This window comes from Henckelia pumila, chromosome 4 (assembly GCF_033568475.1).
Source record: "Henckelia pumila isolate YLH828 chromosome 4, ASM3356847v2, whole genome shotgun sequence".
Classification (NCBI taxonomy): domain Eukaryota; kingdom Viridiplantae; phylum Streptophyta; class Magnoliopsida; order Lamiales; family Gesneriaceae; genus Henckelia; species Henckelia pumila.
This window is the reverse complement of record NC_133123.1, coordinates 144,807,434-144,821,264: the sequence shown is the minus strand read 5'-3', so window position 1 is coordinate 144,821,264 and position 13,831 is coordinate 144,807,434. Positions and strand designations below refer to the sequence as shown.

The 13,831-nt window shown below is 29.3% G+C and overlaps 1 protein-coding gene across 4 annotated transcripts; it reads right to left on the bottom strand.

The window, feature by feature from the left end:
- Positions 1-5,239: 5,239 nt before the first annotated feature.
- LOC140866804 (uncharacterized) lies at positions 5,240-7,737 on the bottom strand. Of its 4 annotated transcripts, none has more exons than XM_073271855.1 (9): positions 7,511-7,737; positions 7,385-7,436; positions 7,125-7,198; positions 6,859-6,951; positions 6,624-6,764; positions 6,379-6,482; positions 5,823-5,896; positions 5,613-5,702; positions 5,240-5,519 (listed from the first exon to the last, which is right to left on the bottom strand). In XM_073271855.1, exons 1-8 carry the CDS (start codon positions 7,636-7,638, stop codon positions 5,622-5,624), a joined length of 747 nt encoding a protein of 248 aa, XP_073127956.1. In that variant the 5' UTR covers positions 7,639-7,737; the 3' UTR covers positions 5,240-5,519; positions 5,613-5,621. The 4 variants fall into 4 exon arrangements, with proteins under 4 accessions (XP_073127956.1, XP_073127957.1, XP_073127958.1 ...); XM_073271856.1 differs by having other exon boundaries at positions 5,240-5,514; XM_073271857.1 differs by having other exon boundaries at positions 6,431-6,482.
- Positions 7,738-13,831: the final 6,094 nt, after the last annotated feature.

Sequence of the window (13,831 nt, the reverse complement as noted above, 5' to 3'; positions counted from 1 at the left end):
GTTCAAATCCTTTCAAATGCAATGGTATTAATATTTTTATTTGTCAACTCAACAAATGAGCTGAACTCGAGCTCACGAGTCATATTGACGAGCATATTCATGAATATGTAGACGAACCAAACTCTAACCAGATAAACAAGTCGAAAATGAGCTCCTGAACAAACTCTGATTTCATAAACAATCATGTTTACGAGCTCACGAGCCGGAAATCATCAAGCTCTAGCTCGTTTTGACAAAATTTTTGTTCTCAAAATTGAGCTTGGACTCTGCTCCATAATATTAATGAATGATCTTAAACGAGCTTTTACCGAACCAAGCTCCAAATAGCTCGCGATCAGTTTGGTTCGTTTACATATATCTCTAGCTACATGCATCACTGGTATGTGCATGACCTAGTATAGTAGCAGACCTAGTATATTAGCAGTAGTGAACGGGAAATTTAAAATGAATATAAATTATGCCACAATTTCAGTGAACGTTCGTATAGTATTGATGAGTTACATCTAAAAATTCTACTGGGCCTGGGCCCAATCATAAAGGTCCACTTCAAATATTTTTGCGGCTCAAGCTTATTTAAGTATTATTATTTATATTTAATTTAAGCAGACCCTGAATTCTATAAAAGTCCATAAGAGGCTCAAGCCCGTGAAACTCTCCGCGAAAAGTGTGACACCACTATAAGAATTTCCTTGATAGACTTTGGATATTAAATGACATAATAATTAAATAACTATTGAAGTAGACACATGCATGCACGTGGAGTAAAAGAATATTGTCTTGCTTCGCATTAAAACTGAAGTCGTATTTAATAATTAAAAAACGAATTCTTTGGCCGATCTAAGGAGGCAAAACTGGTTTGAAATTGGACCAAACCGAAGTAAAATTAATTCATTTGTTTTGTCATACAACGAAGTAAATGATTGTGTGTCTATGATTTCACAAGTTACATTGATTGTCGAAGTACATAGCATAGTATTTTTGTTGTATTTGAGATACCCCTATTCCACATGAAAAAAATACTCCCTCCATCCCATATATATTGTCTTCTTTGGATTTTCACACAGATTAAGAAAAATGTATTGGGAAAGCAAATTTTATAGAAACTTTCTATTTTATCCCTATTCATTGTATTAAAAAATGATTGCACAATTTTTAAGGTGTAGTTAATAGGGGTATATTAGTAAAGAAATGTAAAAAAAAATATTACTAAATATGGTATATGACTATATATTTGGAACAAACAAAAAGGAAATGTGGATAATATAATTGGGACGGAGGGAGTAAAAGATTTAAAATGAGTTTATAATGCGCTACAATGGACTTTTACAGCAACTTGGGATAATCATTTTCATAAAGTGAGGACGAATACAACATATATATATATGTGTTATAGGGACACATTGTGCAGTCGTTCATATGTGGGCCTGGGGACATTGGGGCATGATAGAATGGTATTAGAGACTGCCACCAACATAAACCCCAAAAATTATAAATATGTGCTATGCGGAACAAATTAAAGTGCTACGTGCGTGGGAATCGCTTCTTGAACCTTCGGGTCAAAATGCTACATGACAGGAGCCACCTCTTGAGCCTATAGGAGCCACCTCTTGATTCTCGGTCTTGAACTTCTGGAGGAGGGGTGATTGTGATACCCATATCGCACATGTAAAAAATAAAATATTTAAAATGAGTTTATAATGAGCTACAATGGGACTTCTATAACAACTTGAATTAATTACTTCTATAACAACTTGAATTAATCATTTTCGTAAAGCGATGATGAATACGAAATAGTTGCTATAGGGGTCCTCTGTGCAGACGCGGGTCTGGGGCCGGAGCATGACACTATTACTACATCATTTATTTGTAGTGTAGAATTAATAGATGATGTTTTACTTACATCACAATTTAATTAATAGATGATGTTTTACTACATCACAATTTTAATTTAACCAAGTAATTGTTGATGGTACCACTACACTAATTTAATATTAATTTTTGAAGTATTTGAAATACATTAATTAACTCCATTTTTTTCCCATTAAGTAGTGAAGTAAAAAAATATTTTTCACTTCACCAAAACTAAACAAATATACAGCATTGAACAATGCTACATTAATATCTACAATTGAAAATACATTAGATTTATAAAATCACTCATCCAAAATATGATCTACAACTAAAAAATTTATCCAAAATATGGTCTACAAGTTATAAAATCATTCATCCAAACTAATTGAAAATACATTAGATTCATAAAATCATTCATCCAAAATATGATCTACAACTAAAAAATTTATCCAAAATATGGTCTACAAGTTATAAATCATTCATCCAAACTTATTCATAAACATGTGTCAATTACTCAAAAATTCAAAATATGACCCAAAAATATAATCCACGAGTATCTACAAGTACAACCCAAAAAATTATCACAACGTACATGACCAGTTAGGCACCTACATAGGAGTAGATAAATTCACTCAATTCATTTCTTACTTCATCATATTGAGATAGATTGTAATATTGGTTCTTGATTGATCATCCAAATTGGAAATGTAAAAGGTACAATGTTTATAAAGTTCATCATAAATTAAAGGGAGGGAATTAAAGATTATCAGGAAAGCAGGCAACATCTCAAGTACACAAAAACAGTATTCTATAGCATGATGAGCCATTAGTTGGAATTAGCATTGAACTGAAAACTAAATGGATAATGTTTCCAGCATTCAACAGCCCGAAAATCACATGGCCAAGGATCTGAAGAATTGGATATCAAAGATTCTATTAGATCATTTACATAAAAACCAAATGTAACCACACTGATTATACTCCGTAGAGCATTTGGCAGATGAGGTATGCAATAAAAAGCATACATATTATCTGAGCAGTAAATGGAAGAAACAGTTGACGAGCTAACATGATCGAACAATATGAAATCAGATTAATTAAAAATCCTATTACATCAGTGAATTGTCAAAATAAAACAATTGAAAGACAAATAAAGTGAGAATTATACCCCTGGCACTATATTTTGGGGACAATCATTACATGAACTGCATGCAACCCATAGGACATCTCTACCAAGTATCAATTGGCACATTAAATTCTTTGGGTGGAAATCCCAATCTCACTTTAGTATAATAAAGTCTACATAATTGAAAAATCATAGACAATTATCATATATTATAATAGGAAAACAAATTTGGAACTAATTAAAAAGTATTTTAATACTTTAATATAATTTTCATTTAATCAACGAAATACTCTAACTCAGAGAGAATATGCTTAGCTAATGCAGACAATTATTAGCAATTTAGCCAAGGAAGAACTGGAACCATGTTTGCACGTTAATCTCAAAAATAATACATATAAAAATATTAAAATTTCATTCTAAAATCTGTGCACCACGAATGACATAGAAATAAATTTTCAAATTTGAAATAATTTCCAATAAATTAAAATTTTCAAGAATCAAAATTAAACGATTCAAACAAAACATATAATCCATTGTAAATTTCTTAAAATTAATCTTTAAAATTTATAAATTTAAAACAGACTCCTTACGAAATTTTAATCGAACAAATGTTTTAAATCAGTTTCCTCGTTCAAAAATAAACATAAAAATCAACTTCCAATTTTAGGATAAAATTCGAAAGTGCTCGAGAAGCTAGCATTGAAGCATAAATTTTAAAATAAACATATACCTATTCTTGGAACAATGCATATTTAAAAATTCGACACATATAATTCTCAAAATAATGCATGCATCGGAATAACGCATAATTTTTTTCCTTACTTACATCCGAAGCAAACGCATACAATTCTCTAGCTTGAGGGAACAGATTCTTAAAAAGATCAATGGCTAGGCCTCTCGTTTTTTCTCAGCAGGAGGCAAAGAAACACTTATTAAATCGGTGTTATAAGTCATCCCAAATTACGCTATATCTTGTTTCAAGATGCCGTCATACCGAGCTCTTTATGTCATGAACTGGAACAGAGTAGTGCAAAATTTTGGTGGAGTTCGAACCATTCTGGTAAAGGTATGCTAATATGGTGAATCATAACATTGCACAATTTGCTCTTTCCCATCCCTATCCTATTTCGTGGATTGAATGTATATTTCCATCTTGGATTATGGATGTATCTTCTCATGATATCTAATGAATTATCTTTACCTCAAAAAAAAAAAAAAAAACTCATCGAATGACGAATACTGTGTGTGTATATATATAAAGTAAAGTTGGTGAACAAATAAATCAATATTATCATGCACTGAATTTTTTTAAAAAAATAAAAATAAATAATATGTTTACTTTTGTAATTTGAACATTTTTCATTTTTTGTAAGTTGTTGATCAATCCACATTTTTAGTGCACTAAATTTCACATTTTTTTTTCAATTTTAATCGAAATGTTGATGTAACATTGGATTGATTGGATAAGTTAGCAATGATGACATCATATCAATAATTTTCAGTATCACATCACCTTGACATCGTTGTTCGTTGCAATTGGGTGCTTCGACCATGCAGTGAGATAAAGGCCAAGATTTGACCCACAATGAATTTTCATGGGAGGCCCACATATCGAATTACATGTTGCAATTTGGATTACAACACTGCAACAATAAGCAAGGTCTACTTTGTATGAAACTGACCTCATCTCTGGGATCGAATTACCCGTTGCAATTTGGATAACAGCACGACAACAGAATCCAAGGTCTACTTTGTATGACCTAGTTTCGTGTCATACATATTCATGCTTTACATGGATTGAATATTTCCTGATTAGAGTGGTCTAAATAATTTTGAGTGCCCCTAATTTACTATAAAGTCTTTTTATTAATATTATCCTAAGACGCATCTAAAGGTAAACATCATACATCATGGGGTCTATATGTATTCTTAAATATAAACACTTAGGTCATGACTTGTATACTAGAATGGAATAAAATAGGAATGAATTCAACTTTAAAACAAAATAAAAATAAAAATGAAATGGTAGATCTATTATATTCAAATAATTGGTACCAATGAAACAAGAATGTAATGACATTATTTTTAATTATCAAATAATTTCTTAACTAAAATTTAAAATAATGACTAAAAAATACATTTTCATAGTTGAATATAATATTTAGATTTTTATACAATAAAATTTAGTATATATGTAAGCATCCGTACTAATAGCAGCCAACAGCGAGTATCAAGAATTAACAGGAATGTCTTCAAAAAAAAGAAAAAAAAAATTAACAGGAACGTAAAATCAGATAACAGAGGCGAGAGTTCACATATCAAGAAAGAGGAACAGATTATTGAAATAATGCAAAATAAACAGAGACTCTCAAGCTGCCAATCGATTATAATTTTATACATTTTTTTATTACTTTCACTATATGTTCAACATGCATCTTCATATTTATGACTCCATTCAGCTCTTGTGCGGTCATCGCATACCATAATATTCTGCAGTTTCACCTACTGTGCTTGCAAACTTCCTTCATAGCAATTTTCTGCCCTATCACAACCAACCCAAAGAAATTTCGCTTCTTAAGGTTTACTTACACTGTTGAATAAATCACACGGCGATGAATATCATCAAACACTTAACCTGTTGCTGCTACTGAAAACAATAAGAAATACGGGATCTTGCGGGGAGAGGAGGAATAGTTGTAGCACAAGGTACCCGCACGTCATCACACTGAACCCAAAAAAAACATATATATACAAGATCATGTAACGTGTCCAAGTCTGTCAGGTAGAATAAAAGGGTAGATTTATGTAGATCAATATAATTAAACAGCATCCAAACACAAATCACCTGCCAAGGCAAATAAACAAAATGATCCAAACTGCTGCACTTCCCCAATTTGATTCTTTGTATGCCACCCAAACCTAGGAGCACAAATAATCCATATGTATAAATATAACGGTATTAAACCATACACATGGATATTGCTCAACTCAACCATAACACTATGTTTTCCGGGAAAAATATATTTATCAACTTACACCAAATAATATGTAGAAGAAACGTAAGCACATCATATTATTTAGTAAAGTTAGCATTTCAATTGCAATCTCAACTCGGGGATTGGACTAACGACCATATATATGTTCGTGTTGTTTCCTTGTGAAACTATTAAATACCGGAAATATTAGCAAAGAATTGAGACTTCCTAAGAGCCACAATCATACAAATGGTAATTCTTAAGAAAGGCAAAAACAGGTGATGCATAATACTCGGTTACATACTATGTGTAGCCACGGGTATCTGAGAAAATGTAGCCGCGACATTCAAAACCAAGGTCACAATACAAAAACAATTTCTATTTGAGAACTACGATACATATAATAGGACTTCCGTGTAGTTGCACCTGATGTTAGAAAATACAACTGCAATATTGAAGAATTTGCATTGAGATATACCAATAGAGCGAAAACAGTGACATAGAAATCAACCAGTGTTGCTGAAAACCACCTGTGAACATGTTGAGTTTTTAAACAAATCAATCGAGTATTGGTAAAGGGGATAGAGGGATTGGGGAAAAAAGAAATAAAAGCATGAATGATATATAATTTATTAAGAAAATTTAATTTTGTGCGGACAATAAAATCTCACGGAGTAAAAAGTTGTTGGCGAAATGGAGATCCGTCGATTGCAATAGTGTAAATCAATGTTCCCAGCATAAGACAACCCAAAACAGTAAAAAGAACCCTGGCTCCGACAACAGAAAGTTTGCCCTTTGATTCTGTTCCATCCCTATGAGTTGATTGGACAATCAGTGAACATGAATTATTAATAAGAAAAGAAGATACAATAGAATACAGAGGATTTATATATATTTGTTACTAACTTTTTTAGCAAAACAAAGTAAATAGGATCTTGCATTGATTCTTGTGGAGTTAGCTTGAAGAACTGCAAAACAATGTATCCACATGTAGTAATGCTGCAAAGGCAAAAACAGATATTTTTACCATTCACTGGTATGCAAGCTCTCTACGTCATTTGGCGAGAAAACACAGCTACAGGAATTATATATGGATGGGCCGGGAAGGAAAATAACTCAGGAATAAGAAAACCTTATGTGGGCAGGCAGATATATATATAGAGCAAACATACCTTCCAAGACATACAAGAAAAACTATCCAAATAATTGCACGAATCCAATTTGACTCCTTGTAGATAATCCATGCCTGATAGTGTTATATATATGGAACATAAATGTGAGGCATCACAAGTTTCTAGCTGGTGCTCTGAAAAAGGAAGTTTGGAGCCTTTTCCAATAAAATTTATTGGGAGGCATATATAGGCAAAACCAAGTTATGAAATTTGAACATAAACAGTCTATTCAGCAACAGAATTAATGGAATTTCTTATACCCCTATTACTAGGATATTGATATAGAAATCAACAAGGGTCGCTGCCATCCACCTGTAAACAAACAGCAATCATTTAAAAAAAAAAAAAAAAGATGAAGATTAGTAAAGTGAAGTGAAGTTGCTGACGGTGTGAGGAGTTGTTTGCGAAAAGGGAGGCCATCCGTGGCAATTGTGTAAACAACAGTCGCAGTGATGCCACATCCCAGGACCACGAACAGATTTCTCAGCACAGTTGCAAGTGACGGCGCTGCCATGGACGAGATCTCTCAAGTTCCAAAAAAAGTCGAGAGTTGCTCCAGAATAATATGGGATGGATCAAAAGAAGCCACGTCTTTTGTTGTTTCTTTGACACACAGAAACCGATGTTTGGTAGAGAATTTTTTGTGTTTGTAACTTTTTATAATATTAATAAAACTCACGTGACATAGACGCGGGAATACCTTTTATTGTCCATAAATCTATGTTATATATAAAAGTGGAGTTAACTTAGGTTAACAAGTGTAATAATTTCTATTTACATAATTTGATTAAATGTATACTAAACATATGTACTTTTTAACTTACTATATATACATAATACATGTAATTTGTACACTAAATTTTTTTCAAATTTTGAAACCTTATTGAATAAGATTTTCATAATTTGATTAAATATATCCTTATAAAAATAGATAATATCTAATTTCACATATATATAATAACATATCAATTTTTAGTTCAAATTTTGATTCTTTGTCATCACTTTTTTTAATTAGAATTAATTTTTAAAGTCCATATAAATATGAAAATATTATATAAAACTCTTCGTACATAATATATATATATATATATATATATTTATATTTATATTTATATTTAGCAATGTACCATTATCATCAGTTTTAAATTTATTCATATCATAAATTTGAATTTGATAATAAATATATTTATCTAATATTATTTTTTAGGGAAAATTACTTTTTTGATCATGTATATTTAGCACTTTGCGATTTCAGTCCTCTATGTTTTTTGATTTCTGTTTTAGTCCGTTATCTTTGTTTTTTTTTTGGTAATTTTAGTCTTTTTTCGATGTGGCGCTGATGTGGCATCAATGCAGTGCTGATGTGGAGTTGACATGTATAGTGTCACGTAAGCATTTTCGAAAAAAAATGACTAAAATTGCCAAAAATTAGAACATACAGGACTAAAACTGAAATATGAAAACATAAAAGATTGAAATCGCAAAGTGACAAATATACATGACCAAAATTACAGTTTTCCCTATTTTTATGACACAATACATTTTATTTTATTTTATTAGGAAAGTGCATGAAATAATTGATCAAATTCCTGAAAATGTGCTCCAGTAAAAATTTGGTTAAATTTACCTTATATATCCAAAAGATATAATAAATGATACATAAATTATATCGTTGGATTCGTATTTTTGAGATGACCCTACCGTGAAAATTTCAAGGTAATCGGAGTTGTTTTGGGCACGAGTGCACGTGGATCGCACCTTAGGATGCGTGAGATCAAAACTATACATATATATATATAGAGAAATTTTCAGCTGTCCAATCATATTTTTCCACTTGGTCCGCGACTACTAAAACCCGGTAGTGGGTTTTAGTGATGCAAAAAAAAAAAAAAAAACCACTAAAACCCACTACCGAGTTTTAGTGGTCGCGAATCAAGTGAGAAAACATGGTTGGGCAGCTGAGCATTCCTATATATATATATATATATATATAACAACATTACAATCTACGGATTTGATTTGTTTACAAAAAGAACAATTCAACTTTCCTAAAAATATATATTTGTGTTAATGAAGTAAAGAAAAAGTAATGACCCTATATATAATGACAATAGATCAATTTACGCTATTTTTCTTCGAAAATTTTATAAATTAAAAAATAATAATAATATTGCAATATACCAATTTGCTTCATTTGAAAAAATAATCGCAAATTCGAATTTATTTTCAAAATATTTATGTCAATGTTAATTTATGTCAGTGATCGATTTGCTTCGTTTGAAAAAACTACAATTCCGTAGTTAATTTTGTCTCAATCGGTTATTTGATTAAATTTATATTAATAAAATATATATAATTAATATTACATATATAATAATATATCAAGTTTTAGTTCAAAATTTGTTTCTTTGTCAGCACTTTGTTTAATTATAATTAGTTTTTAATGTCAATATATATTTGAAAATCATCATTATATATATACTTATATATATGTGTGTGTATTTATGTATGTAGCAATGTACCAATATCATTAATTTTAATTTAATCAAATCACAAATTCGAATTTGATAATAAATATATTTATCTAATATTAGTTTTTACGACAAGATATTTTATTTAATTTTATCAATAAAGTGCACTTAATAATTAATCATTTTTTTCCTGAAAATACGTTTCAGTAAAGATTTTGTAAAGTTTATCTTATATATCCAAAAAAAAATGTAATAAATGATATATATAGACACATAAAAATTACAATCTCGGATTTGATTTGTTTAAAAAATTCATCAGTTCGAATTTCTAAAATTATTTGTGTTACAAAAGTAAAGAAAGAGTAATAAACTTATATATAATAACAATTGATCGATTTACACAACAAATTCGAATTTATTTTCAAACTATTTGTGTTAAAAAACAAAAAAAACAAAAACAAAAGAGAGATAAATGTTATATATAATAATAATAATAATAATGTGTGATAATGTATAAATTTCCGTTGAAGCTATTTAATTATGTCAATCACAATTTTTGTTAATTACCTATTATACATATTTGCTTCTTTTTTAAAAATCACAATTTCAAATTCATTTAGTTTCAATCAGTTAATTTTTATTGTTATATAAAAATAAATTTTATTATAAATGATAAACACACACAATCAGATATAAATAGTACTTAAATACAAAATACGTGTGATAATTAATTCGTTATTATGAGCTACCTTAATATGAAAACAAGAGAGCTCACACGTTTGAGTGTATATTTCAAGATGTCGAGGTATGTAATTTTTTATTATTGATTTTTATTTGTAAGTATACGATTATATTTTTTATTTTCGTAAATTTTTTTGAATTTAATAGTTTTCATGATTTGAAAAGTGTGAATGTCACCAATGAAACATAACTTTTTATACGTTTTTTGTCTTTTATAGATAGCTTATATTGTATGTCATTTTTCGTTCACTTACAAGTTTTTTTTTTTTTTTTTGAAATGCACTTACAAGTTTTTTAATAAAGAACATTTGTTGTTTACTGAATTTGTCTATTCTATAATTGTGCGCTCTATAATTCATTTAGCTCATTATATTTTAATTAGTAATATAAAATAACATCCCGCGTAACGCACGGGAGAGATACTAGTATCGTTAAATAAATGAGTTGAGATGAGAAAAGATTAAAATGCAGTTAATTAATGATTTTTATGGTATTTTAGTTAATAGTAAAATGCAATGCAATATAATATGTACAACATATATTATAAAATGAATGCGAACAATATTTATTCAACCATCTTCATCCGATCCCTTTATTGAATTAATATTGTCGTTCTTAAGATAAAATAGATTTGATTAATAACTGATAATAATATATACTCTTTCAAAGAAAAAATTATTACATGTCTTAGTGATGAAATCAATATAATTTTCAACATTGAAAATAATAAAAATATTAGCAACATTTTCGAATAATGTAACTCTTGCATTTTCAATGTTTTTATCATTTACGATCATCATTATTATATATATATATATATATATATATACATTAACAGTTTAGAATAAGACGCTATCAATAACTCATGTAAACTTATAAATATAGTGTTTAATATAGTTTTACAATTGACACAATATATATTGATATTGAAACTTATACAATTATTATAGCTCGGGTTTTCTATTGTTTTGTTGATTAATCTTGAGCAAATTATGATATGTTTCGTAATTTCTCTTATTTTTTGTCTCATGTATATATGTCTTGAAACATATATGATTTATTATGTATTTTTTTAATAAGTAAGATACATTAATAAAATTAAAGTAAATATTGATTTTATAATTTTCTATCTTATGTGTTGATTACTTATTTTGCGACTATTAATTTATGAAAAAAAAATTGTAATATAGATAATGCTATCTAAAATTTAATTTAAATTACCGCGTCAAATATTTTGTTCTTTCATATTTTGTACTTTTCTCTCTTTCACAATTTTTTCATTTATCATCTGTTTTTTATTCTCTATGAAAGAATCAATATTCTCGTCATCTTTAATAACAATTCTTATGATCGCATCGATATAATATTCAACACTGCAAGCAATAAAAACATTTACAATTCTTCGAACAATGTAACTGTTGCAGTTTCAGTGTCATCATTTGTGATCATCTTTTTTTCTATATTTACATTAACAGTTTAAGATAAGACATTTCAATAACTCCTGTAAATTTATAAATATAATGTTTAAATGTAGTTTTACCTTGACACAATATTAATATCGAATCTCATCCAATTATTACAGCTTGGGTTGCATTATTTTGATGATTGATCTTGAGCAATTACTACATGCTTCGTGTCATGGATAGAGGTGTCAAAACGGGCCAGCGGGGCTGGGCGGCCCACAACCCGTCTCAACCCCACCATTAGACGGGGCGGGGCGGGGCGGGGCGGGGTTGGCTGGCCCACCTTTTAGGCGGATTGGGAAAACATCAACCCAACCGCCTATTTTAGGTGGCGGGGCAGGCCAACCCAGCGAGCTCACATGTAAATTGGCGGATTTTTGCGGGCCAACCCGCAACCTACCACAACCCACCATTATGCGGGGCGGGGTGGGCCGGCCCATCTTTTAGGCGGGTTGGAAAATTGTCAACCCAACCCACCAATTTTGTATGGCGGGGCAGGCCAACCCGACGGGCCCAGCCCATTTTGACAATTCTAGTCATGGATTGACTTTTTTTTTTATCGTATATATGTATGCCTTGAAGCAATATAATTCATTATATATTTGTAATTTGTTAATAAGTAATATACGTTAAATCAAATTAAATCTGGATTTTGTAATTTTCTATATCATGTTCTATAAATATATTTATAAAATATTTGCTCCAATGATAAAATTTTCAAATTTTTGCTCGTAAAATGATTTAAAAAATTGAAATAATTAATAATAGTGTACCTTTCGTAGATTATTTATCTGATTGAGAATTCTCATCAAGATATTTTTTTTTCAAGATCTTTAATTTGATGTGAGACGTGTCATCCATAATTCTTCTAGACTTTGTTTTCGTAGTTATTACCTAGCCCGTAGTCGATTGATTATAGACTTAAATAATTAAAAAAAATAATATCAATCTTATAGTTTTGTTAAAAACAAATGAAGATATGCATACCATATATTTGTTGTTTCTTTTTTATATGCAAGACGGGTTTGTGAACGTCGCTGTTATTTTGAGCTGAACATTTTCTATTATTAGTCATAAGAAGAAGTAGTGAGTAATGTTAATACCTATTTTTTGTAGAGATTTATTTACAAAAATTTTAAAAATTTACCTTCAAAACATGTATTTTTAAGTTACAGAGAGCCATAACCGGTTTATCCATCTCGAACTCTTGTAAAAATATTCATTCGTTAATTGTAGTATCATATAATAAAATAATTGTTATAGTTTAATTGTAGCTTTTATGATGAGGAAAAATAGTTAACTTTATTTAATTTAAAATTTTATATATATGATATGTGTGTGTTGGTGTGTTGTTTATATTTTGGATTAAAACTTGACTCCACTTGAATTGATTCAACACCGATGTGTAATTTAATTAATATATTTTTTTAATAACATTTACAAATCTGATATTTTTATATATTTATGAACATGTGATATAATATATAGCTCAATAGGTCCTTAAACAAATTAAAATACATAAGATTTTTTTGTTGAAAAAATCTGTTCATTCCATCTACAAACACATAAAAACAAAACTATTTTGGTGTTTCCGTATTTTAGGAAACTGGATGAGTATTTAATTAAGATTCTCGTGGAAAAAAAATTTATGAAAAAAATATGTTCACTTTATCTACAAGAAAATAAAAATCAAAATATTTTGGTATTTCATTCTTTTTGAAAACTCGATCCTTATCTAATATGCACACACTTTGTCAATGTTGACCTTATTATAATAATTTATTTTATAAAAACATCCTCACAAAATTTATAAAGTATGTACAAACCAAAGACAAAGTTAAAAATATACAATTGAAAAACTTTGACCTTGGTTCACATTTTTATATTTTGTATAGATAATTATCAACTTATTGGAATTTATAATGACTTTTGTGGACTTTAAAAGTCTAGAGATATTCAATCTAGACTTTTATACACTCCATAAAAGTTTAGTGGTATTCAATATGAGTTTTAAAAAGTCATGTAATATTCA

Coding starts and splice junctions, on each gene's coding strand:
- LOC140866804 (XM_073271855.1), bottom strand. CDS start 7,638: ATGGCAGCGCCGTCACTTGCAACTGTGCTGAGAAATCTGTTCGTGGTC. Junction 7,199..7,384: donor TCAATATCCTAGTAATAGGG/GTATAAGAAATT, acceptor TAACACTATCAG/GCATGGATTATCTACAAGGA. Junction 5,703..5,822: donor TTGTTTATTTGCCTTGGCAG/GTGATTTGTGTT, acceptor TTTTGGGTTCAG/TGTGATGACGTGCGGGTACC.